Source organism: Phascolarctos cinereus, unplaced genomic scaffold, assembly GCF_003287225.1.
Source record: "Phascolarctos cinereus isolate Bilbo 61053 unplaced genomic scaffold, phaCin_HiC Scaffold_4;HRSCAF=312, whole genome shotgun sequence".
Lineage (NCBI taxonomy): Eukaryota > Metazoa > Chordata > Mammalia > Diprotodontia > Phascolarctidae > Phascolarctos > Phascolarctos cinereus.
This window is the reverse complement of record NW_027555847.1, coordinates 488,749,539-488,774,944: the sequence shown is the minus strand read 5'-3', so window position 1 is coordinate 488,774,944 and position 25,406 is coordinate 488,749,539. Positions and strand designations below refer to the sequence as shown.

General features: G+C 38.5%; 1 protein-coding gene across 2 annotated transcripts in view; it reads right to left on the bottom strand.

Annotated features, from left to right (window-relative positions):
• Nucleotides 1–12,084, bottom strand: part of NOL4 (nucleolar protein 4) — a 449,007-nt gene extending 436,923 nt beyond the window's left edge. The window contains exon 1 of one of the 2 annotated variants that reach the window (XM_078153441.1): nucleotides 9,993–12,084. In XM_078153441.1, the coding sequence (XP_078009567.1) occupies nucleotides 9,993–10,250 (258 nt within the window). In that variant the 5' untranslated portion in view covers nucleotides 10,251–12,084. The remainder of the gene's footprint in view (nucleotides 1–9,992) is intronic. The other variant, XM_078153440.1, reaches the window with a different exon arrangement.
• Between the last annotated feature and the right edge of the window lie 13,322 nt (nucleotides 12,085–25,406).

Genomic DNA, 25,406 nt, shown 5'->3' with positions numbered 1-25,406 from the left:
CAGCACTTTTTCAACTATAACACAGTGTTCCTCTTATGTGATGTAATAAATATGGTCAAGACTAGTTTGAATTAATGAAAAAAGACTGAATTATGGAGGAGCTGAAATTCTTTTGTCCAGCTACATAGTAACTCAAGCTAGATATTTACAAAGTATTTCTTGTAGAATAATATCTGCATTAATGAATAGAAGATGGCCATTTGTAATGAGAGTTTGGATTATGTGTATGCAAATGGAAGAAATTAAGAGCTTTAAAGTTTAAACATATTGCCTTGAATCTCATTTACATTATTGCTTTACTAACTTTACCCACTTTCATCATTTGTGGTAAATTTCTGCCTAGTCCTGGTTAAATTAGCACTAATTCTTAATTAGTGGAATTCAAAGCAGTAAAAAGTTACTGTTTTGATGTAATAGTTTTTTGTGCATTATAAGACAAGAAGTAGCAATAAAAATGGCATTCCTTCGTCATGGCATTTTCATCAATTAAGCTTTGTTGAACTGTAACTAGAGCCAGACAAGAGAACTGTGACCCACACCTGACATTTAGGAAAATCTCCATGATACAAAGTTAAGAGCATTGGCCAATGAGATGACTCGGTTAAGGCATGGTACTAATAAGTCCAAGGCTGCAAATTAGACCTCTGTGTACGCCAGAAAGCTTTGCTCCATGGCCACAAACAAAACCTCTAAGTCCAGCCAACCATCTGGCAGTTGCTGCTGTTAGTTATGGTGAGGTGTAAGTAACAGAATGTTTATTACTCTTTACAAACTAATCATTTCTCACTGAAAAAATAAATAAATAATTCCAAACAAAGACATTTTTAAAATAGCCACTACCTCTACACAGAATAGCAAAAATACAGAAAATAAAGTGCCTTCCCAATGAATATTCATCCTAAGAATAGAGATCAAGGTAATAAATGCGAGGTACCTGATCTATTCCTATAAAGCATATTCTTCTTTATTTCTATAGATACCAAGGATCTGACATTCTTGAACCTGATCTCTGAGTCACTTCTCCAAATCCCTGGCTTTCTTGCTCCTCTCCCAAACACTTGAAAATTTTGCCACTACACGAACAGTTGTGACAGCTGGGTACTTGATTAAATTTCTTGAGAGCATGATATAAGAGCGCATTGTAGAAATCTTAGCTGCAAAGAAAAAGAGCAAAGCAAACAAAAAAAAAACCCTCAACTTAAAGGGGGGGAAACGGCTCTGATATTTTTACCGTCTATTAAAAAATAGCAAGAGATTTACTCAAAGTCAGTCAACCAGCATTTACAAGTTGTTCTCTACCCTGCTACTTTCCAGAAAAGGGGCAACCAAAGAGGCCCTTTCTTTTAAATAAATTACATCGTGATAACCACTTAAACCAATTGCAGTTAAATGATAATTGTCCCTTGGTAGAAATGAGGAAGAAGAACATTCTAGGCAAGGGAGACAAGAGAAAATCTTTAGAGCCAAAAGATAGAGTGTCTTGTTCTTGGAATAGCCAGGAGGCCAATATCACTGAATCAAAGAGTAAGATGTAAGAAAAGCAAGAAGGAGCTAGTAGTTTATGAAGGGCTTTGAATGCTAAACAGTGAGTTTTGTATTTGATCCTGGAGGCAAGCTAGGGTTAGTAAGCATGACGGGTCATGATCTAATAAAGGAAAATGAGAGCAGTCAGTCACATTGATAAGGGGAGAACCTGTAAGTAGAGAGCAGTGTCATATAAACCTAGAAAGGAGAGAATATCCAGAAGAGGGTGACTGACAGCGTGAAAAGTTACAAAGAATTCAAGAAGGGTCAGGATTGAGAAAGAAGTGACTTTGGAGAGAGGAGATTCAATTGACTGACAAGACTGGAAACTAGACTGCAGAAGGCTTAGAAAACAATGAGAGGAGAGGAAGTATAGTATAGATTAGATTCCCAAGGTTTTTAGCCAAAAAAACTAGGGGAGGAGAGAGAAAGGAAATGGTAGAGAGATAGAATGATAGCAGGGATGTTAAGCTCAAGAGAGAGTTTTTAAAAAATGAATGAGAAAGGTAGGTAGATATGTTAGCCTCAAGGAAGAAGCTTGTAGACAGGGAGAGAGGAAAGTGGGATGATAGAAGGAAGCAAATTGGAGGAGATGGAAAGGGGCAGGATCAAGAATGATTGAAGGGGGATTTGCTTCGGCAAGAAGGGCCACCTTTTTGTGAGACAAAAGTGAAGAAGGAAATAGTAGGTGAGGATATAAAAAGTAAAAAACACTATGGGAAAATACTGTAATTCATTAATCTCCAAATTGGTCTTTCATTGCAAAAGTCTTAGAAGACTATCTAAGTTATTTAAAGATCTCAGAGAATCCAACAAAATGTGTTGTAGTAACAACAAATAAATCATTTGTGCTTTCATTCTATTCACCAATTTATTCATTCATTCAAGAAACACTTAATAAACTCCTAATATGTACGAAACACCAAGAGATACAGAGATAACTAAGCAGCACCTTGAGGAGTTGCTTAATAGGTGCTTATTTGACATAACACAGTCCCTGACCTCAAAGAGCTTACAATACAGAATGTCAGGTATACAAACAACTATAATAAAATTAGAATATAATAAAGGAGAGGTGTAAGCAAAATGCCATAAGATTTTAGAAAAGGAAGGGACCACTTACAGCTAGGTAGATGGGGACATCTTTCATAGTTGGGGCACTAAAGTAGAATTTCAACAGGTGGAAGTATGAATAGCAGAGGACATTCCAGGTATAGAGACTCAGAGAGTGGTTGGCAAGAAATTGCCGCTTTCACTGTAACACGCAACACAGGAGCTACAGTAGCAAATAAGGCATCATGTGAAAGCAGAAATATTTTAAAAATATGTATGTGTAGGTGTGTTTTAAGTGATGTCAACAATCCCAAGCTGTTTCCTGATATGTATGAATGAATTGTGATTTACCAATGGATGTAGTACTCATAAGAGAGATCACAGATCCACTGAAACACTGAGTTATATGTATTCAGTCATCAATGAATTTTGAAAGAGAGAGAGAGAGAGAGAGAGAAATTGACAAGATTTGGTCTGTTCTATCTGTGCACATCATTTTAGGACTATTCACAATTATTAAATTTGTGAAAGCATTGACAATCAATTTCTAAAAATTTCCTAGTGGTAGAAGCAGGATAAGCAGTAAGTAAATTAATAAAATGGAGAAGACTGGGCAGTAACCAGCCTTTGACAAGATTTGGAATGTTGCCTTAAAGCAGTTTTTTTTAAATTGTGCTGTTTGAAACAAAGATCTCTATCTCAAAATGTGTTGTGATCAGTCAGATACTGAATATGGAAATCTACACTTGGATTTCTAAAAAGTTCATTCACTGGCAAAAGCTTGCAATGTAGGTGTGACCCCTAAATAGGCAGCTCCTATAGACTTCTTGGAATTTTCAGGATTTGTTTTAATGTAATAAGATATAAACTCCTTATTTTAGTAAACTTCCTCCTTATTAATCACAAAATTTCATAAATCTTAGCATCATAGGATCATAGGCTCATAGGTTTAGAGTTCAGGAAGGGTCCTTAGTAGTCACTGAGTCCAATTTCATCATTTCACAACTGAAGAAACTGAGGCAGATAAAGGTTAAGCTACTTACTCAGGGTCACATAGCTGATAAGTGCTGAATCTAATTTTATCTTAAGTAATTAAGAGTTAATTGAGTACTCTGTACTTAAATGTAGAAGAAGATAATAACTACTGGCATTTATGTAGTAATTTAAGGTTTGCAAAGCACTTTTTTTCTGATCTTCACAACCTTATCTCCACTTTACAGATGAAGCAACTGAGGCTGAAAGAGATTAAGTGATTTGTCCAAGGTCACTCATCTAAGTGTTTGAGGCAGGATTTGAACTCAGGTCTTCCTGACTCCAAGTCCAGAATTCTAATCACTGAGTTATCTAATCATAGGAAAATATTCCAATACTCCAGTGGATCATTTGTGTGAGTGTTTCCCTTCAGGGATACACATTGTAATCTCCATATCTGACCAGCATATGTGACTCTTGTCCATATCCTTCCATAAGTTTGTCACATTTCATCCCATATGCTAAGGGCTTTCTGCCAATGCTCTTGATGTCAAGAGGATACTATTTATCTAATTTGATCTTTAGTGATTCATTTTAAATCCTTTTATGATAGTCATTTCTGTGTTTTTTTTTTCAAATGACACATATGGTCATTGTAACCAAAGTGTCCTGTTGTACTCTTATTTTTCCACTCTTTTATGTCGTAATTTGTATATCAGTAGACTAAAACTATGAAACACCCTTATTTCTATGCATTAAATGAGTTGTTGCATCTTTAATGCACTATATTAACTAATGTACATAAGAAAAATTCACCCTGGATTTTAATTCTTTATTGCATTTTGTTTTTGTGTCTCCTACGGCTTACATACCTATAATTGTTTTATGATGGCTGGCAACCAATAACCCAATGATAGGTATGTAAACCATGTAAGACACAAAAATCAAAATGCAACAAGGAATTAAAATGCAAACAAACCCCTCCATTCTAACACTATTAAAATATGTGTGTTTGACCCTGTTGATTTTATTCATTAATATGAGCATTTTGATACTAAAAGGAATAAGACATGTTAGATATATCTTCATCTCAACATTCAAGTAAAAAAAATAGTATTAGAAAAGCTACCATGTTAGCAAACCCAGACCTTAAGATTATTTTTTCTTAGGAGGCAATCAGTGTTAAATCATTTGCCCGGGGTCACACAGCAAGTACACTTCAGGCTGGATTTGAACTCAAATCCTCCTGACTCTAAGGCTGGTGTTCTAGCCATTGCACCACCCAGCTGCCCCACCTGAAGATTCTTACCAGTGGAAAAAGGACTGAAGAGTTTGGAGAATGTGTGTCTGGTCCCAGCTACCACACTAGCTAGATGTATGATCTTAGGCAAGTCATTTAACATTTTGGGCCTCATCTGAAAAATGAAGAGGACGACGGATAACCCAAGTGATCTCACAGATGCTTTCCAAGCCTTTGTGTCCAAAAGCCAATTACTAGATCTAGGTAAGGGGTAGGGAACCTGTGGCCTTGAGGCCCAATGTGACCCTCTAGGTCCCGTTCATAGAAGGATTTGTTCTGTAAAACTTGGATTCAGTCAAAAGGCCACACTGGATGATTTAGAAGGCCACATGGGGTCTCAAGGTCACAGGTTCCCCATCCCTGTTCTAGGCCTTTCTTAATGGCTCAGGATTGCAGTTTCTGAAAGTTCTATAATTACCACCCTCAGTATACTTCCCCTTTTTTGCCATTCCCCTCTGTCTACATCACTGCAGTACCGTGAGCAGGATGTAAGGGTCAATCTTCTCCATGCTCCTTTCCTGATGACTAGAGTGTTCTTTAAGCAGAGAGGGATCAACTTAGAAGAAAGATATGAGAACTGGCAAACTCCCCATTCCTTTGAAATTGCCAAGAAGATGGTGAAGATCCTTTACAGAGTGCAGAAATCTCATACAGATAAATTGGTGTATAAATTTGGAAAGAGCCCTTAAACACTTAGAAATCCTCTGTTTTCTCTTTTTTTACAATTATACTTTTGTTAAGGAAGGTGATGTTCCAAGTGCACTTCTGGGTAGAGTTTCTCTCTCTTCTTGGTATTCTTCCTGCTAGTCAGACCTACACATGAATGAAGAGGAGACTCTCTTGGTAATTGGTGGCTACATTCCCAAGTGATTGGGAAGGAAACAAAACAAAACAAAAAAGCTGGACTCATATCCAGGAAAATATTTTGGGTTCCTTTCCCCCTATTTCATGACCATTTTATATCATAGCAATCAGGTGTCTCCCATGGCTTCAGCTATCTTATCAATGACCTTGCCCCACCATGTCTAGACCAAGGCCACATCCACGTAGAGGAATGCACAGCCAAGTGCCCCAGGCATGAATCTGTGCCCAACAGAAACATACACATCATCTGTAGGGCCCTTAAATAGCTTACTTCCTTCACACAAAGGGGGTGAATCACGATAAACATATAGAGGGATGTATAACCAAATCCACAGCTAAGTAACTCACAAAAACCACAACTGTTTATAAACTGCTACATGAATATTCACCCTAATGATTGTACAGTAATCAGCTTATAGTATACACAACAGAACAATAGAAATCTGGGGCTTACAGATTGCAGAAATGAATAAATCATTATTTTTTAAAGATGTAACTAAAGATAACACATTTTTTTCTTTTATGTTCTCAAGTGGGATAAATATAAGAGGAAGCAATTATGAGAAAAAAGCAACAATTTAGACTTCAGCGTCTGTTCCTACAGATTTATATAAAAAAGAGTAGTCCTCACATTACTTCATCACTCAGTTTAGAGTTCTTGTATTGGTCTCTGAATGAATCAAAAGTAAAACATAGTCTTACTTTGCTTTCCAGTTTTCTGAAATAGTGTGGCTTTTAAAAGAGATATTTATACTACATTAGCCTTATTCCTAGCCCAAAGCTTTGAACATTTTGTGGCAGATACCTATGCTTACTTTCTAAAATATGAGATAAAATGATTGATTCTGGATAGGGTAAGGGGGAATTATGATGTCATAGGCACATGTTATCTGACAACTGTGTCATTAAAGACCAACTCAGTAGAGGATCCAAAGAAACCAGAATGAGAACTATCAAAGAAGGAAAATCTGCTACCTTAGTAAGGCTAAGTGATGAGTACCACTGATGAAAAAACTTTGTACTATTTAATGTCATCCATCTGGCTTATTGCTCAGTTTTTCACCTCTAAAAAAGTCTAAGTTGGGCATCATTTCCAATGCAGGGCAGCCTGCTCTGTTTGAAAGAACATAGGCAAATAATATTGGTAATTTGAAATGGGATGGAATATTCTCTGGACTTCAGGCATAAATATTTCACTACATATGTGTTGTTGTCCGACTCTGAATCTAAAATGGCTGTTTGGCAAGATGATGTTGCTTGGTGACCAAGAGTATGTCTCCTAGACCACAGAATGATCTGAATATCAGGCCTGGTCCCTTCATAATGTTCTCGGATGGTCAAATACATTGAAGGATATATTTATTTTTTAAAATGCCCTACTGTCATATACTATCAGTAAATATTTATTAATACTGTGGTTTTGTAACCAGTTGAGATTAGGCTTCATTAAGAGATTTATTCTAAAGCCTACTATATGTCATGTATGGAAAATAAAAAATAAGACCAAGAATTTTAAAGCTACAAGATAATCCTTGCTTCAATTGAATCTATGTTGTATGTCTAGTCTGTGCAACCTCCCAGTTGCTATCAGTCCCTCTTTCTTTCATTAGAATCAAGTAGTTAATTAGCCCCAGCCTGTCCTCTCCCCTTCTCTCTTTTCCTTTAACGCAGCAGTAATGATGTCTAATTACCAGCAGCAGTGGATTACTGCACGGTCAGGAGCAAATCTCTCTGGCTGACAGCAGAACTGAGCAACAAGCCCCGACACCTCCAGGAGCTGAGAATCATTCTTGGAACTGGACTGGAAAGGTATCTACCCTTCCCCCCCCCCCTTTTTAAACTAGTATGTCTGTGGGGTCAAAATAGCGATTATTTTTTTCATTGAGTAAGTGTACTCCTATTGAAAATGGCCAATGAGCATTTCAAAGAGAGAAATAATTTTCCTATATGGGGAAACAAATAGTCTAGAAACCTGGTTGGGGGTGGGGTTTAAGGAAAAAACTCTGATACAGAGGTGGACTGTTCCTACAAGCAGAAGGGGCTTACATTTCTGTGACAACAGCAGCATAAAAATTTCATCAACTACCACACAGCAGTAGGGTTGTTCATGAATTATAAACCTCTTCAACATTTTGGTACAGTTTTGAATGGGAGGCAAAGCTTTTAAGCTCTAGACAAGAACCATTGTTTTCTCACCACTAGAAAGTTAGATGGCTTCTTCTATAAAACTTCCAGATGTGTTTTGCTTTTAAGGAAAACCAGAATGAATTCACTAACTTATCATGGGCTTTAGAAAAATTTCTGTAATAATCTTTAACTATGCCATTACAACTCAAACTCAGTGTGTCCTTAGTAAAGGTGTTTCTGAGGAGGTGATGTTTGGCATTCACTTTCATCTTACAAATTCACATGATTTTGGTGTTATATTTGGGATTACATATAAATAATTCCAAATGACTATATTCAAATCATAATCAGTTCACTCAACTCATACATAGGTGAAGCAACCTGACAGGTTAACAGAGGGAATTAAGTTTTCCTAGAAGAAAGAAGGTAGAAAAAGTTTCTGGCACCACAAATTTTCTCTAAAACATACCTCATTCTAATCAAAAGGTATTTTCATGTCTTTATTATCTTTTTTTAAAAAAGTGGATTATTCTTTTGTTTGTCTTTAATTAGTCTAATAATGTCCTAATGAGAAATAAGTCCATTTACTTATAAATTATGATTTCTATTAGCTAATTTTTAAAACGGATTTCCAGTTCTTAAAATTATAATTTCATAAAATGAAAAAACTGTTGATGTTCATTCTACTATATCTATAATATATACAGATCATTTGAATAGTCAACTCAGCTCTACAAATTATGCCTACATTAAATAGCTGGGTGAGGGAAGGATATCAATTTAACAGTTGTCTTGAATAAAGCCAAAGGGTAAGGAAAGGTCTGACTCATTGATACAACCAAACAAAACAGCACAGTTTCTATCCTTAGTTTGTGTCATTTACTTCCATTTCCCATTTTCCTGATGCCCAGATACCTATAAAATATACCCACCAAAAAAAAAAATTCTTATTTGAATAGAAGAAATTGTTTCAAATGTAAAACAGCCTTCTCACTGATACCTTAAAAAAACTACATTCAAATATTTTCATTTTCCTCTATCATGGTGAAAGTAGAGTAACTCCCTAGACGTCTCCTCTTTTGCATACTCTAGGGATATTGTAAACAATGACTGCCAATAGTAAATAAGGACGCTTAATAAGAAACCAGAAAGTCGAGGTAGAAATGAAAAGATGGATGTGTTACCTTCTGTCATCTCCCAAATCAAGAGGCTACCTACCGTAGCATGATGTAGAAAAAGAAGCATTATTAATTTGATATATGCAAACCTACTTGTGGCCCATAGTTCCCATCTTCTTAAATAGGAAATTCTGGTGCTCCCGCTGCTACCCAACATTATAGCTCTTCTGCTATGAGAAAGAACCAAGTCTAGCTTTCCAGGCTCAGATCTCGCAAAGCTGGCAATGCTAGCGGTTCCCAGCGACTGTGCTTAAAGCAAGCTTCATAAGCTTGAGCAATCCCAGAAAGAGTAAGCAATAAATACAGCATTTGATCGCGCTCAGAGCCCGTCTCTCTCTTTGTTGATCATCGTCTAACTGCTTCTTTATTTGCGGAGGGGGAGCGAACACACCCGCATATCTAAAATCTAACCAGTCATCGCAATAATCCAGGCGTGCGTGCCTGCCGGCTGCCCCGCGTCTCCCAGGCTGTGGTGTAACAATAAAACCTGATATCCTGGGGAAACCCCCAAATCAACGACCAGCGCCACACTCGGGCTTTGTGCCAATAAGGAGACACTGTACACTATCGATCAGAATCGTACATTATCAAACCGGGCAGTGGCGGTGGTGGGATGAGAATGTGGCCTTTATGTGGCGGGCAGGACACACGCCAGACAGGCAGCTGAGGAGACGGGACAATAGCCCACCCCCAAAGCCGTCTCCTGCCCGGAGAGAAGCTGCAGAGGAGGGTGCGGGGAAGGGGAAGGGAGGGGACTCGAAGTGCATTAGGGCTGTTGCAATAAAGGACCACAAAGACTTAACTGTGGGGAGAAACGTGCCTGGCAAATGCGATATGGGGATGACTAGGGGGCGGGCAGGTGGAGGGGGGGAGGGAGAGAAACGAGCCAACTGTGGCTTCCCCCTTCCCCTCCAGGCTGCCTCGGTGGGTCGCTCGGCGGACAAACAAGAGAGGAAGGCAGGGACTTCACTAACCGTGGTTTTGACCGGCACGAAGAGCACTTGCTTGCCACCTCCACCATTGACCTCGTCCGAGTGGCCGAGCTGGAAACCTTTCGATTTGACCCAGAATTTAAATTTGGCATTATCCGTGGAGCTCGACTCGGAGCCGTTCAAGAGCTGGACGATCCGGTCGTATTTTTTACGGGTCACAGTCTTGGTCTTTCCGGAGTCTCCATAAGTCCGGAGGCACCAGTCCTGAAACTGACGGTACATGTCCCGGTCGCTCTCCATGATCCCCTCGGAGATAGCCGGATACCACCCTCCACGCCACGCCACGCCACGCCACCGAAATGGGCCGCCTGGATTTTCCAAATGTACTTTGCACCTGTTCACCTAGTGCTCATGAAAAATGCATCCACTACCACAATGTGGAACAAGAGGAGGTCCCGCTTGCAATCAAATCCTGGCTTTAGGGGGCTGGGGTGGGGGAGGGAGGAGAGGGTCCGGGTCAGGGAGGGGGGTGGGGAGCAATCAGTGCCGAGATCTACCAAGTCGCTTGTTCATTTTTAATTGCACCGGCTCACAGAAGAGGGGAAGACGGGGGTCTCTGAAGCTTTTCTTATCCTTCTACGTGATCAGTCTCTTTAATGTTGTTCAACCAGGACCATCCCAACGTCTCCAACAGCATCTAGCCCAGAGGGGTTTGATTTAAAATAACTAAAACACGATATCTTGGTTTGCTAAAAATGCAAAATGTTTACTTGTGTTCAGGCCTAGGATAACATCCCTCCTCCAGGTCCCATCCCGGATAGCGCAGGTTTAAAAAAAAAAAAAAGCCTGCCCTCCTCAAATCTCCCAGGGTTTTTTCTCTCCTGATTGTCCTGGAGGATTGATCCTTTCCCTAAAGCAGTCTCTACCCCGGTTGCAAACACTGGAGGGCAAATTGGTAGCTTGAGCTCACCCCCTTCCAGGGTCCTGCGCTCACTGCTTTCTTTGGGCGTTAAGCTGCTAAGAGCAGTGAAAGTTCTTACCTGTCATCTCATAAACCTATCAGAATTTGTTTCACAGTAACAGAATTCTTTCTTTTTTAAAAAATATCATGAAATTTAAGCTCCTCATATTCATCTGGGCTGAATTGCAGCTCCACATCTATGTCCTACTAGTTAAACCCAAGATATAAGCTATTCATATATTGATATACATATAGAGTTTGTACATGATCAACTATTGGACGGAATAGAGATTTCAATTTCCAGTTGGATGTTGGTAAATGAAAGAAGGCGGCTGTCGGTGTGTCTGCCAGTTTAATAATGGTGCACACATGTAGGACTCCTCTGGTTTATCCTCCCGTCTCCACTAAACTGGTCACGAGACACTGAAGTAAGTTTATGGTACAAAAGCTTAGAAAACCTTTGTTTAAAATAAAATCTTGATTGATTTTCTCCCTTTGCTTGGCCAATAGTTTCAAATTCATACATTCGGTTTCTGGTTTCTTTTTTCCCCCTGCCACGTAATGAACACCCCCTCCTCTGATGAAAGTAGCCAAATTGTTAGTTCCGCCGGACGATTTTCCCAGGCAAATGTAGTGTGCGGTTCCTCCATTCAATATTTCATTCCATTTATTAAAGAGGTAGAAATAGGGGAGTTCCCATCTTCCTCGTGCAGTAGCTGCAATCCTTCCCCTTTTATTATACTCTGTTAAGGCATGAACTCGTCCAGTTCAGCTGCTTTCCTAAGTAGACTGCCAGACAAGTGCACAAATACCTAGTCCAATTCAAATGCCGTATTTCCCCTGTCTTCTGTATCCAGAGCGAAAGCAAGAAGTGGGGAGGAAGAGTCTTTGCACCCACCGCACGGCAGTCTTGTCCCAGCACTTGCAAAATGGTCAGTGCCTCCCTCTCCCATGAAGCCTGTGTGTATGTGTGTGCGTGCGTGTGTGTGTGTGTGTGTGTGTGTGTGTGTGTGTGTGTGTGTGTGTGTGTGTGAGAGAGAGAGAGAGAGAGAGAGAGAGAGAGAGAGAGAGAGAGAGAGAGAGAGAGAGAGAGAGAGAGAGAGAAGAGTGTCTATGAATGTATGAGAAGGTCTCGCGCAGCGGCTGGAGCAGGGACTGACAGCCCAGGCTGAGCTCGAACAGCTCCACACACTAAACCTCTTGCCTCTCCACCCCCCCCCGCCCCAACTCCCTTCTCCTCCCGCCCCCCCCTCCCCAGCCCCTTCCAAGCTCCCTGATTGGCCAGTGGGACAAAAGTTTCTGTGGAGACGGCTGGGCGCTGACGTCACGGGCAGAATTGTCCCATTTAGGGATCCCGGGGGCAGTGCGCATGCTGCAGGCTGCAGGTTAGAGACAGGGAGGAGGCAACAGAAGTGGTAGCAGCGGGCCAGGCAGCAGCCAGGTGGCAGAAAGGAGCAGGCAGCATCCAGGTGGGGGGATGACTCCAGCAGGGTTTCCATGGAGATTCCTCTGGGTCTAGCCTAAAAACAGCAGATCAGCTGACACCATTAGCTCAGGACCTAATTACTGCTTATTGGAGCAACAAATGAAGGAAAGGGACAGCTGCAAGGGGGAAGAGAGTTTTTGCCCCCCCCCAATCCACATCTCTCTTAAGAGTCCCGAGTGAATTCTCGCATTAACTTGCAGGATTCCTGCAACAACAGCTTCTTTGCGCCCCAGGCCACCCTGACTGTTTTTATTTTTCACCCTTTTGTGCGAGAAAACATTTTATTCTAAAATACATAAGTTGTCCTGAGTTGTGGTTGTTACTGTACAGAAAAACAGACATGCATTCGAAAAATTCTCTGCTCTCCATTAGCACATCTGGAAGACTAGTGGATATAATGCATCTGGAATAGAAACAGAACCTCTCTATTGAATTAGCATCTATCTCTGGGACATTCACCCATCTTTCATTTCATTGCAGTGTCTCAAGGGGTGAAAACAGAGGGGAAACTAGCAACAGGATGGTAGGACACTTTAAATCATCTTTCTAAATGAGGAAATATCTTTTGGTGACCAAGGGAAGAGAGGACCAACTTTACCATGAATGTTTTCATTGTGGATTCCCAGGGGGGAAAGTCCAAATCAGGATTAGTCAATTCTGCAACATCTTGAACAGAGGTTTCTCGGAGGAATCCAGAGGAATGGGTGGTCCTGGACTGTTAATTCAGTATTCACAATGCCGTCCAAAGAGCATACTTTCTCTCCCTGCTGTATAACTCCCTCATTATTATGGCTTATTTCATTTCCAAATACTGAAATCCTTGGCGAAAATTTCTCTCACTTTCCTTCCTTGACTTCTACTTTCTGAACCCTATTCATCCTTCAAGACCCAGTTCAGTCTTTCTAGGCTGAGGATGCCTTCTCTGAATACTCAAGGGCCCCTCTGAACCCCTACACAACTTATCGTTTGTATTCCTCACTTGGTACTTGATCACAAGCTACCCTGTATTGTTTTAAATAAGAAATTTAAATACAAAGTAAAATACTCTTCATTTGCATATACCTTGCCTCTAGGTAGACTCCAAGGAGCTCTGAGACAGAGGTTTCAGCTCTTTGTGTTGTCCAGAAGGTCTATACGTAATACATTGCTCATAGTGTTCTCATAACGTTATTTGTTGTGTGTGTGTGTGTGTGTGTGTATGAAGGTATGGAGCAAAAAGTGAGCAGTAGGCTTCCAGAAATGGACATTTATGCTTCTTTATTGGTTGTTGACTGTTGGCTTTGGGGTGATTCTTTGAAGTCCCCATACTGCTAGGAATTGAGCACAGTGAATTTTATTTGAGGACATACAGTAAAAGGTTAATTTCCTGACTCCAGCACACAATAATGTAAGCTTATGGATGTTCTGAACTGAAGATCCATTACAACTAGAAAAAAAGTAGCTTTAATATGATCAAAGAAAAGCAAATCATTTCCATTGCTATAAAACATAGTGCATTAAGAATTTCAAACCACTTTCCTCACAACTCTGGGAGGTAGATAACGCAAGTATTGTTATTCCCATTTTACAGATAGAGAAACTGAGGCTAAGAGAAATTAAGTCATGTCTATGACTCTACTTTTAAGTAGGTGCATGAAGTACAGATTCAAATCCAGGTCTCTATATTAATTAGAGAAATGCAAATTAAAACAACTCTGAGGTATCACTTCACACATATCAGATTGGCTAATATGACAGAAAAGGAAAATTCCAAATGTTGGAGGGGATTGGGACACTAATGCATTGTTGATGGAGTTGTGATCTGATCCAACCATTCTGGAGAACAATTTAGAATTATGCCCAAATGGCTATAAAACTGTGCATATGCTTTGACCCAGCAATACCACTACTAGGTCTTTATTCTGAAGATATTTTTAAAAAAAAGGAAAAGGATTAATATGTACAAAAATACTTATAGCAGCTCTTTTTGTAGTGGCAAAGGATTGGACATTGAGGGGATGCCCATCAATTGGGGAGTGGCTGAACAAGATAAGGTATATGATTGTGATGGAATGCTATTGTGCTATAAGAAAAGAGAAAGATGATTTCAGAAAAACCTGTAAAGAGTTACATTAACTGACACAAAGTGAAGTGAACAGAATCAGGAGAACATTGTACACAAGAACATTTTATGATGATCAACTGTGAATGACAGCTATTCTCAGTGATCTAAGACATTTTCACAGGATTTAGGATGAAAAATGCTACCCAGCTCTAGAGAAGGAACTGATGGAGTCTGAATGTAGGTTGAAACTCCTTTTTCTTCAAACTTTCTTTATTTTTCAGGGGGAAGATTCTTTCCTTTTTTAGTCTGTTTTCTTTTACAACATGATTACTAGGGAAATACATTTTGCATGACTGCACATATATAACCTATATCAAATTCTTGCCCTATCAATGAGAGGTGAGGGAAAGGAAGGGAGAGAATCTGGGACTCAAAATTTTTTTAAAATACATTTTAAAAATTGTTTTTATGTGTAATTGGAAAAAAATAAAATATTAAAGAAAAAACAAATCCAGGTCTCAACTCTAAATCCAGCAGTCTTTCCCATTACTCCTAGATAGTTAAATACATAGATAGGTATTGTTAAGCTTTTAAAAAAATATCTTGAGTTATGCTATTTCACAGATATATGTTTATGATTTTTGCACCTAAATGGGAGTGATTGGCACATGTTGAATTGAAAATTCAAAAGAATTGCTTGGTTTTTATTAAAGCAAATGTGATTTTCTTTGTGCATTCTGTATCAACAGTCGAAAATAATATTACAAGAAACTTGCCCTTTGTGGGAAACTATAGGAATACCATTTTCTTATAATTGTTGAATCTCACTTTAACAGATAAAAAAAATCAGAGAAATTCATGGCATAATGTGTAAGCACTTAACAGGCTGAGGCATGAGCTCCAGCTCATAATCCTTGGTCTTCCATGCTGAAGGTACAGAAGATCTTTGGAGTTTCCTGAAATTTGGTGCTGGCTTTTCTTGTTTTATACTTTGAATTGCCAGTAGAATAGCAGAGTACCTTGTGTACAGGGTCATTATGTAGAGACTTTCCAGAAAGAGTTACAACCTTATGCAGTAAATGACCTGGCTATCATAAATATCCAGAAATTCTCATGGCTCTTTTTCTTCAAAAAAAAAATCCCTTAAAAATAACTTTTTTGGTTGTTTTTTTTTTAAGTTACCCTGCCTCCCTCCTCCCATAAAACTCTCTTTTGTGAAAAAGAAGCAGAGTTAAGCAAAACAAACGAACACATTGATTATATTTAACAGCATATGCCTGGTGCTTTTTCGAGATATAGGGGTTTTAAACTGTGTACTTGTAACCAAGATTTGCACTTTTCCTACAGTCATGCAATGCAAGCCATGCTTTTAGAAGTAGAGAATGGAACTAGATAATCTTTAAAGTTGAATGATTCTATATGAATAAATGTCTTTTCAGTCACCTTTATAAGAATAGAATTTGGTGAATAAAATTTAAGAATAGTTCTGTATGTGCCTGTAGTACATATTTTAGCCTACTATGTTAGTTGATAATTATAATTTTTCACATTAAAAAGCATCATTGGCTTTGTATCAAGAAACTACTTGGCATAATAAATAAAGTCTGTACCTAGAGTTGGGAAGACTTGGGTTTGGGTTCTACCTCAGATGAGAAGAGAGAGAGAGAGAGAGAGAGAGAGAGAGAGAGAGAGAGAGAGAGAGAGAGCTAGAGCCCTGAGCAAAATCCAAGCCCCTTCACACCATTGAAACTCAACTTCCTCATTTTTAAAATGGGAATAATAATATCTATCTCACAGGGCTGTTGTGAAGATGAAATGACATAATCTAATAATAGCATCTATCTCATAGACTTGTTGTGAGAATTAAATGAAATGATGTTTTTAAAATACTTTGCAACCTAAATCACTGTAAAAACATGAGCTATTATGATTATAAACAAGTGCTAGACATGATAGAATTAATGTTTTGTTTTGTTTTGTTTTTGCCATCTTTCTCTTAGGAAGAGATATTCTCCCACGATTTTATTCTCATTCAGTAAAACTTACTGTACAGAAGTCCACACATCTATCTCTTTTTAATGGCATGTGATACACAAATGTAAGGCAAGATACTTCAATTCTTAAAAGATACAATATTTCATCACTGTGGATAATCTCTCCCCTGGTGCAGATCTTATTACTGTAACTGAAATACATACACACAAACACACTGGTGGCTAACTTGCTGGTAATGAACTCCTCCACACTTAGCTAGTAAGGATTCTATTTACTCTGCTATGCTGCCTAGAAGATATCATCTAGGAAATGTATGATCAGAAAAGAAGTCAGGTTGATCATGTAAACTAAATTAATGTTTTTTTCAGTTAACAAGCATTTATTTTCTATCCTTCCCTCTTCCATCACTGGGAAAAAAATAAGCAGAACATTTGTAATAAATATACATAGTCAAGCAAAGAAATTCCCATATTCTGGATGTCCAAAAATGCATATCTCATTTTGCTTAATTAGTCCATTATTTCTTTTTCAGGAGGTGGCTAGTGGTTTGGTTTTGTTTGTTTGTTTTTTTTAATTAAAAAGCTTTTTAAAGATTAAAAAAATTCAAAGAACAAGCATTTATGGGCTGGTCATACAGTATGGGAGAGGAATAATAGAATGTCAGTCCAAGAGTAGCACTGGTAGCCACTGATTGTTAAGACTTAGGAGAAGGCCTTAGGCACATTCAGTGGATTCTCTACGAAGGAATAATGTCAGGATGAGGAAAAGAAATGAACACAATAAGAAGATATGGACAAGTTTCAACTGATACCAAATGAAATCATAGATCCATTGAAGAATTGACTCAATAGCTACTAAATGAATTAAATGAAAGAAAAATTACTTATTAAGCATTACCTTTATTTTAAGAACTATGTTAAATGCTAGGGATACAAATAAAAAGGAAAAAAAGACCTCCTATTCTCATGATGGGGGGGAAACTACATATATATATATGTGTGTGTGTGTACATATATATATATATGTGTACATATATATATATATATATATACATATATATATATATATATATACACACACACATTTATTTATTTATTTATTTATAAAAGTTCAGTTGCAGGACAGACAGAAAAGCCCAGTTTTCCTTAAGATTCATAAGTAGATCAGATGATAGTTCCCAGAGGTCTGAAAGGTAAAGAAGCAGAGTAAATGCCAAGAAGGCCCAGATGACTTTGGGAGGCAGTGGTAGTGTACATTCCATCACTCCATCTCACTAGAAGCTTGAAACTGGTAAGCTCACCCAACTGTTACAAATACCAACATTCCTCTTCCCAACTGGCTACCTCTTGGAATCAGAGAAGCCAGGAGTCATCATCAGAAGAGGGACAAAGGACAGCAAGAGATAAGGGTACCCCTGCTGGTGGTTCTTCCCCACTAGGTGGTCCCTGATTGTGTCTTCGTAGCCATCCCCTCTCAGGGAAGATTGATGATCCTGTCTTCCAAAACTTCAAAAACTGATTTTTATGAGGAAAATCCACACAATGCTGTAGTGAAAGAACCTGGACCGGGTGAATATAGGAAACCATTGCCATCCAAGATGACTCAGGAAAATTTGTCCTGGTCTTATTTTCTGGAGTTGACATGTCTTAGATTCCTACTAAATCTCTTTTAACTCAATCCTTGAGCAGATCCACATTCCTGCTTTGGCTCTGAAACTGACCTTCTTCTTTATTTGAAACATGGCTATTCTTACTTCTGTCTGTTCCAGACTTGATCAGGTCTTTCAGATTTACAAGGTAGGGATCTTAATCTCTTAGGCTAGTCCTGAAGCAAATATACCACTGTGATGTAGGATACTGAACAAACTCTTCATCCTATATAGGTTGTAATTCACAGATTCGTAAGACGTTAAGACGTTAGAGTTTAGAAAGTACTTCCATATCATGCAGTTTAACCCCTTTATTTTACAGATGAGGAAATTAAGATTCAGAGAGGTAAAACTACTTAGCATTCCAAAACTTTGTAATCTATTTATCTGTAATAATAATACGACGACGACTACTACTAATAATAATACCTAGAGGTACTTCAAGGTTTGCAAACAGACTTACAAATATTATCTCATTTGATCTTCACAACAACCCTAGGAGGCAGGTGCATTATTATCCCCATTTGACAGATGAGGAAACTAAGGCAGATAAAGGTTAAGTGACTTGCCTAGGGTCACACAGCTAGTAAGTGTGAGGCTGAATTTGAACTTAAGTCTTTCTGAGTCCAGACCCAGAGCTCTATCCATTGTATCACCTAGCTGCCTAGGTACTTAACTCAGTATTTCAGTACTTCAATAGGTCTATAATTTCATTGATATAAGTAATCATTTTCTTTTTTTTCTTCAGTTTGAATTGAAACTCATGACTTCTCATCTTGTGTGCCCCATCCATGTGTCCAATAACTTCTCCAATAAATATCTACCCAACATGCTGAAGTCAGTCAAACAATCAATCAGTATTCCTTTTTTATATTTTGTAGGTACCTGGCTGGATTAACAACATATCTAAAGTTTTGAAAATCAATATGCATTCTAGTAATATTAGTAGATTGACAGCAGCCAACTCAATTAACAACTGATTGAAAAACAAACACGTAAACACTAGATTTGGAGTTAGGAGACCCGAGTCTGGATCCCTCCTCCCCTCCTCCTGCCCTTTACTAGCTGTGTAAGCAAGACAAATAAGTTCCTTGTGCTGTGGTTTCTTCATCTGTTAAACAAGTATAATTAATAGTTGTACCACCTACTTTAAAGTGGAACAAAGCACTTTGTAAACCTTAAAGCAATCTGAAAATATAAAGTATTATTATATTATTCAGTTGAATAATATAATTACCTATTCCTTCCAATTTAGATTTTTAAATTTATCTATCATAAAATTCATTGGCCAGTGATTTTGACCCTCCTTGAATATTATACACAACCTGGAAAGGGGGGAAGATCCAAGTTATTGAGTATTTGTAAATCCAAGGTGGAGTTTTCTAGTGCAAACTGGTTTGAGGTTCAGAGCTACATATTTTACATAGATGAGAGGTTATTGGGTTCTTTATTTTATTTATTTTTGCTTTTTGGTGAGGCAATTGGGGTTAAGTGACTTGCCCAGGGTCACACAGCTAGTAAGTATCAAGTGTCTGAGGCTGCATTTGAACTCAGGTCTTCCTGATTCCAAAGCCGGAGCTGTACCCACTGCACCACCACTTAGCTGCCTGTATTGGGTTCTTTAAATGTGTGCCCTGAAAGAAAGAGAGAACCATGGGCTGGAAAAACATTCTTGAAGAACATGAGCTGACATACTCCAGGAGCAGGTGAGTGAAGTGACAACTATTCACTTTCTTATAAAAGGCAAAGTGCTTGGGTTTTAAAGGAAAACTATGCCCCACAAAGGGAGTGAGTTGCCAGGGAAGCCCTGCCCTGTTAAGGAATGGGAAGGAGTTCCTCTGACTTCTGTGCATTCCCTACCACCACCACCCTCAAGTGATAATTCAAGCTGCTTTTACTTACCAGTGCCACCTGATGGCTATAATTTTTCTCTCTTTCAAATATTTCAAAATGTATTTATTCACCTTCCCTGCAAATTCCCGTAATTTCCACCCCCCACAATCACTTCCACCTTGCTGATGAGAATCAGCTGATGAGAATCAGAAGGGAAGCTTCCCTCATGATTCCTTTATATTTTGAAGAGTAAAATCACCTGAAAATCTCTGTGGGTATGCTGCTTCACTCCTTCAAAGATAAGCACCTGCTTTGTCCTCTAGAGACACATTTCCTTCCTCATGGCAAAGAGATTCAAAACTGTTCCTTAGCTCCCAGTGTTAAGTGATCCTTATTTTTCTCTATCCCACCCCTCCCAGTGTGATATTCTTTCACCTTCTACCCTTTTGACATGTCAGGATTTACTCAAGATTTTTAAGGACCTTCTTCTCTGTTTTCATATTATAGTAAAGCACTTCCATCTTTAAAATGAAATATTTCATTTTTCCTGAAAACCTGGAAAATAGGAGAATATTTCTCATGACCCTTTAATTTATCTGGTAAATGGGAGACCAGACTGTTCTTTGAACATGGGATAAGAGTTATTTGGCTGAGACAGAAATAAAAACATTACTATAGTCTATTCAGGTCACTGAAAAAATTTCCCTCTTCTCTACACTTGTGGGAGGTGAGATTTTTCAAGCCTTTAGCTTACTTGTTGACAGTCTCCTTGAAGGATAACATTGACAAACCCATTGGAGGAAAGTGCCCATTGGCGTGTCTTCAACGCTCGAGTTGTTACTCTCCTCACCCTCTCACTTTATTAGCACTTGATTTCCAATCTCATCTTACTAAGTCTTCTATGTACTTGTTTCATCAAGTTGTATTACAAATATACATTGTTTTAACAACTCCCCTTTTCTTGAAATTTGCTACATCTTTCATCCTTTTTATTTGTTCTTCAACTGATGTTCTTTTTGTCCCTTGATGCTACTTCCTAAGTCTTTATCTTATTCTTCCCCTCAAGTTCTTCTTAGTTCTACTTTTTCAGCTCTAGAACTTCTCTTTCTTTACCCTTCCACTAGTCAGTGATGTGTTGGTAAATGTTTAGCACCCAGCTCTCCAGGAAAATAAATTTGCATGGCATACTTTTAAGTTTAATCTGCAATATTAAAATTTTCTCCATCACTTTCCTAAGTCTAGACAATCAAAATTTAAAAAATCTAGATAAAGAAAAAATAATAAATCCAGGCCCTATTTGTAGCATGTGCTGATTTCAAGGTGTAAAATTTAATGATTGGCTCTAATGAGCTGATTTGAGCTAGTTCCAACACACACCTGACTTTATGCATTCTCTTCCTATATCTTAAGGCCTTCTCTTTCTCTCTCCTCCCTTTACTCTATCCCAAGTCCTCCAGAATTTTCCATATCCACAAACAATTTCTGCCACTTACAATTCCCCAAACATCCCAACATCCTTTGCAATTCCATGTCCTTTTCCTGGATAAGATATTGAATGGCAGAGTTTAGAACAATGGGCCAAACCAAATAAGACTAAATTTAATAAAGATAAATGCAAATTTCTGTATACTTGGATTCTTAAAATCAACTATACAAATGTAGAACAATAATTTCTTTCTAAAGATTGGGATTTTTAGTGGACTGTGAGATCAATATGAGTCAACAGTATGAAATGGCTGCCCCAAAAGTTAATGCTATCCTAGGTTGCATGTAGAAAGAGATATTATCCCAAATGAAGAATTTAATCATTTCACCGCATTCGAACAACTGAGTCTAGTTTCAGGCTCCACATATTAGACTAGTTGGGAAGTGTCCAAAAATGAGCAATAAGAGTACTAGAGAACATGTTAGTCAAGGACTGGTTCATGGGACTAGGGAGTTTAAATTGGAGAGGGCTGGATGGATGGGGGAGGAGGAGCAGATAATGAGAACTGCCTTCAATTATTTCTAGGACTGCCATATGGAAGTAGGATTAGATTTGTTCTACTTGGCCCCAGAGGGTAGAATTGAGAATAAATAGCATGTTCTTAGTTGCCAAGAGCCAGTTCTTATCATAATGTAAGGAAAAGCTTACTAAGAAAATTATCCAAAATGGAAAGGACAGCTTTAAAAGATAGTGAATATCTCCCTCATTGGAGGTCTTTAAGAAGAGGCTGGACAACCATTTGTGTGGTATATCAGATTCTTGTTGTAATAGAGCCAGACTAGATGGTGTCTGAGCATATCTTTTTTATTCTCTTTCATCTCTACTTCTTCTGCTTCTAAGTGGTGTAGGAGGCAGGTAGATAGTAGTGTGTTAGAGCACTGGGTCCATGTAGAGTTTGCATGTTTTCCCAATCTTTTTTTCTTTGATATTTTACTTATTTGATTGCTCCTCAGAACCATTTTGGTTTAAGTATTTGAACTATTTCATTATCTTTTGGGGGAGTCGAATTATTTTTTGTGTTATTTTTACCTTTCTCAATGAATTTTGACTTAGTTCCCTTTGTTATGAAGAAATATGGAATTTTTCTTCAAATGTTTATTCATTTGTCACCATTAGTCATCTCTTACTGATTTAAAATTATTCTGCTAATTTTTCTATGACGTCCAAACTGGTCTAAAAAACTAAATGGATGAAAATGCTTATTTTCAGAACTATGATAAGCTATGGATTGCCTGTCTTTTGATACATTAAATTGATGCATACATCTGATCCAGGCACTGCAAATGGCCAATGAATTGGGCCCAGAACTGAACAGAAGTGAAAGGTGGGGTGCATTACATTTGGGAAATTGTTTAGTGCTTTGATGATTGAAAGCTTCTCCCAGGTGCATAATAATAATAATAACAATAGTATATAGTATGTGTTATATATTATATAGTAATAATAATAGTATATACATTATATATATATATATATATTATTCTTATTATTGTAATTCGGTTTTGATGCAAATTTTTCCACAGAGATGCTGTTTGGTTATTAATTCTGGATAGGGATAGGGACTGTGTCTGTGATATCACTGATATAGGTAATTGCCTGTTGAAATAACTACTAATTCAGGCTGTCACCTTTTCTGAAACCTAGTCTTAGAGAGTTGCTTAGTACATTAGAGGTTTAATAATTTGCTCAGGGTCACATAATTAGTATGTTTCAGAGGCTCCTGCCCAGGTCTTAGGTCCAGGTCTTTCTAACTTCAAGGCCAGTTTTCTAACTATTATTCAATACTGTCTCTCTAAGTTTAGAACATTCCAGTTTTAGGTGTGAATAATCCAAAGCACAATGGAGGGATAAACTGTGAGTGCAAATAGGCTGCAGGTTGGTGGCCCAGTGAACAGAGCCGCTGGGCTTGGAGTCAGGAAGACTTATCTTCCTGAATTCAAATCTGTTCTGGGACACTACCTTTTTCTGTTTGTTTGTTTGTTTGTTTGTCCTTAGGCAATCGGGGTTAAGTGTCTTGCCCAGGGTCACACAGCTAGTAAGTGTCAAGTATTTGGTCCGATACAGGATTTTGAACTCAGGTCCTCCTGACTTCAGGGCCGGTGCTCTATTTGCTGCATCACCTAGCTGCCCCCGCTTATAACCTTTCTGATCCTGGGCAAATCACTCCAGTATCTTTGACAAGAAAGCCCCAAATGGGTCACCAAGAGTTAGACATAACTGAAACCACCAAACAACAACATATGCCCAGAAATAACTTACATGGAAGAAGTAATGTAAGAGATAACACTGAGAAAAATTATGAATGGAAAAGGAGGTGAGCTAATTAAGTAGCAGGAGCAAGGGACAATAGATTTATATTTCAGGTGTAGCATTGGGGATTATAAAATATCAAAAGAACTTGGGGAAAACCATGGGGAAGCTTGTTTGGCATCTGAAGTATAGTTTAAGTTTGGAAAGAGTTATTACCTGAAGGCTGGCTGGGAGGTGTCAGCTGGACCAAACCAGCCTCTAACCTGTAGATGGTGTGAGCCAAACAGAGCAGGCTAAGGACAGGAGAGTCAAGAATCAAACAGAAGTTTAATTTCAAAGTGAGGGAAATGGCTTGCAAACAAGAAGGGGAATTAGACACATATGCCGGGGACCTGCCCCTGGATGGGGAGAACTCAAGGCAATGTGGGGAGGTCTCATTACTTATACCAATGGCTGCACCATGAGCTGTGGCCCTGACAATGAAGGGTAACAGCAACAATGAGACAAGTTTGATTCACAGCAAGGCTTCAGGACCAGAACATGGGTACTTGTGCAGTTCTTGTCCAAGCTCAGAGAAGTTCAGAGAACACCTGGTGCTGGTCAAAGCAATACAATAATTATATAATTTTTCCAGAAGGTGAGATCATCCAGAGGGTGAGTGCAAAGGATTGTTATTATGCCAAGATCAAGGCAAAGATTGTTTAATGAGCCTTAGCTCTGGAAAACAGGATATCTCCTAATATCTTGACAGAGGGGCGATAAAAAATTTTTATCACAGCAACTCACAAATACTATCTACTATGGCCTGGAGGGATTTTGTTCTACATTTGTAGAGTTTCCACACCAAGGATCAAGGATCTTTTCAAGAATTCAAGAAGTCTCCAATGCATATGAATTTTATGCCAAGACCCACTGGGACATTTGCTTCCCCAAGTCAGACATGCATAAGCCATTATTGTCTGTATCTGAAACTAATGTTGGAACTCAGGTGGTTCTCCTGTGAAAAGCAATTCCCAGAGGCTATGGACTCAGTTGAAACATTTATTCCTAGAGTTCACCTAAAAGTAACAACGGCACAACAATATCTAAAGAATTACATTATATCACTAAGTAGAGACCTAATGCTGCTGGCTAGGTATCATCAAAGGAAGGATTCAAAGGAATCACAGGTGAGAGAAGGGAAAGCACATTTGTGTTGTTTAAAAGTAGCCTCTACATTCCATGCCAGAAAAAGAATTCTCAAATAGCTGTAAAATGATGCCTCTCCCCCTGCCCCCCCAAAAAAAGCTGTCCAGTTAATGGATAGTTAATGGAGGAGGAGCAAGTGAATCAAAAGGTCAAGATGGCTGCATGAGCAGGAGGCAAATCATGCATCTCCTACACACATCCTCTAGTGCAGAAGTTCCCAAACTTATTTTGCCTACCACTCCCTTTAAAAAATTACTCAGCACCCCCCTGAAAATCTACTTTCTTTAACCTTTTAATGTGTTTTTTTAATTTGCATCATTTCAAAAAAATTTTTTTTTAAAAAAGACACATCTTAAATGCAGTCATTTACTGTAAATTTGTGTTTCTTTCCTGCATTGAAATTTTGGTGATGCAATACTGTATCATGTAACCATATAGTATCATATTATAAACAAGTCATTACACATACCTATTCCTCCCTACGCATGCTGAATTTGCCAACAATGCACTTGACACACTCACCTGCCAACACTTGCTTGTTAAGACCTGTCAGCAGACTTGACCA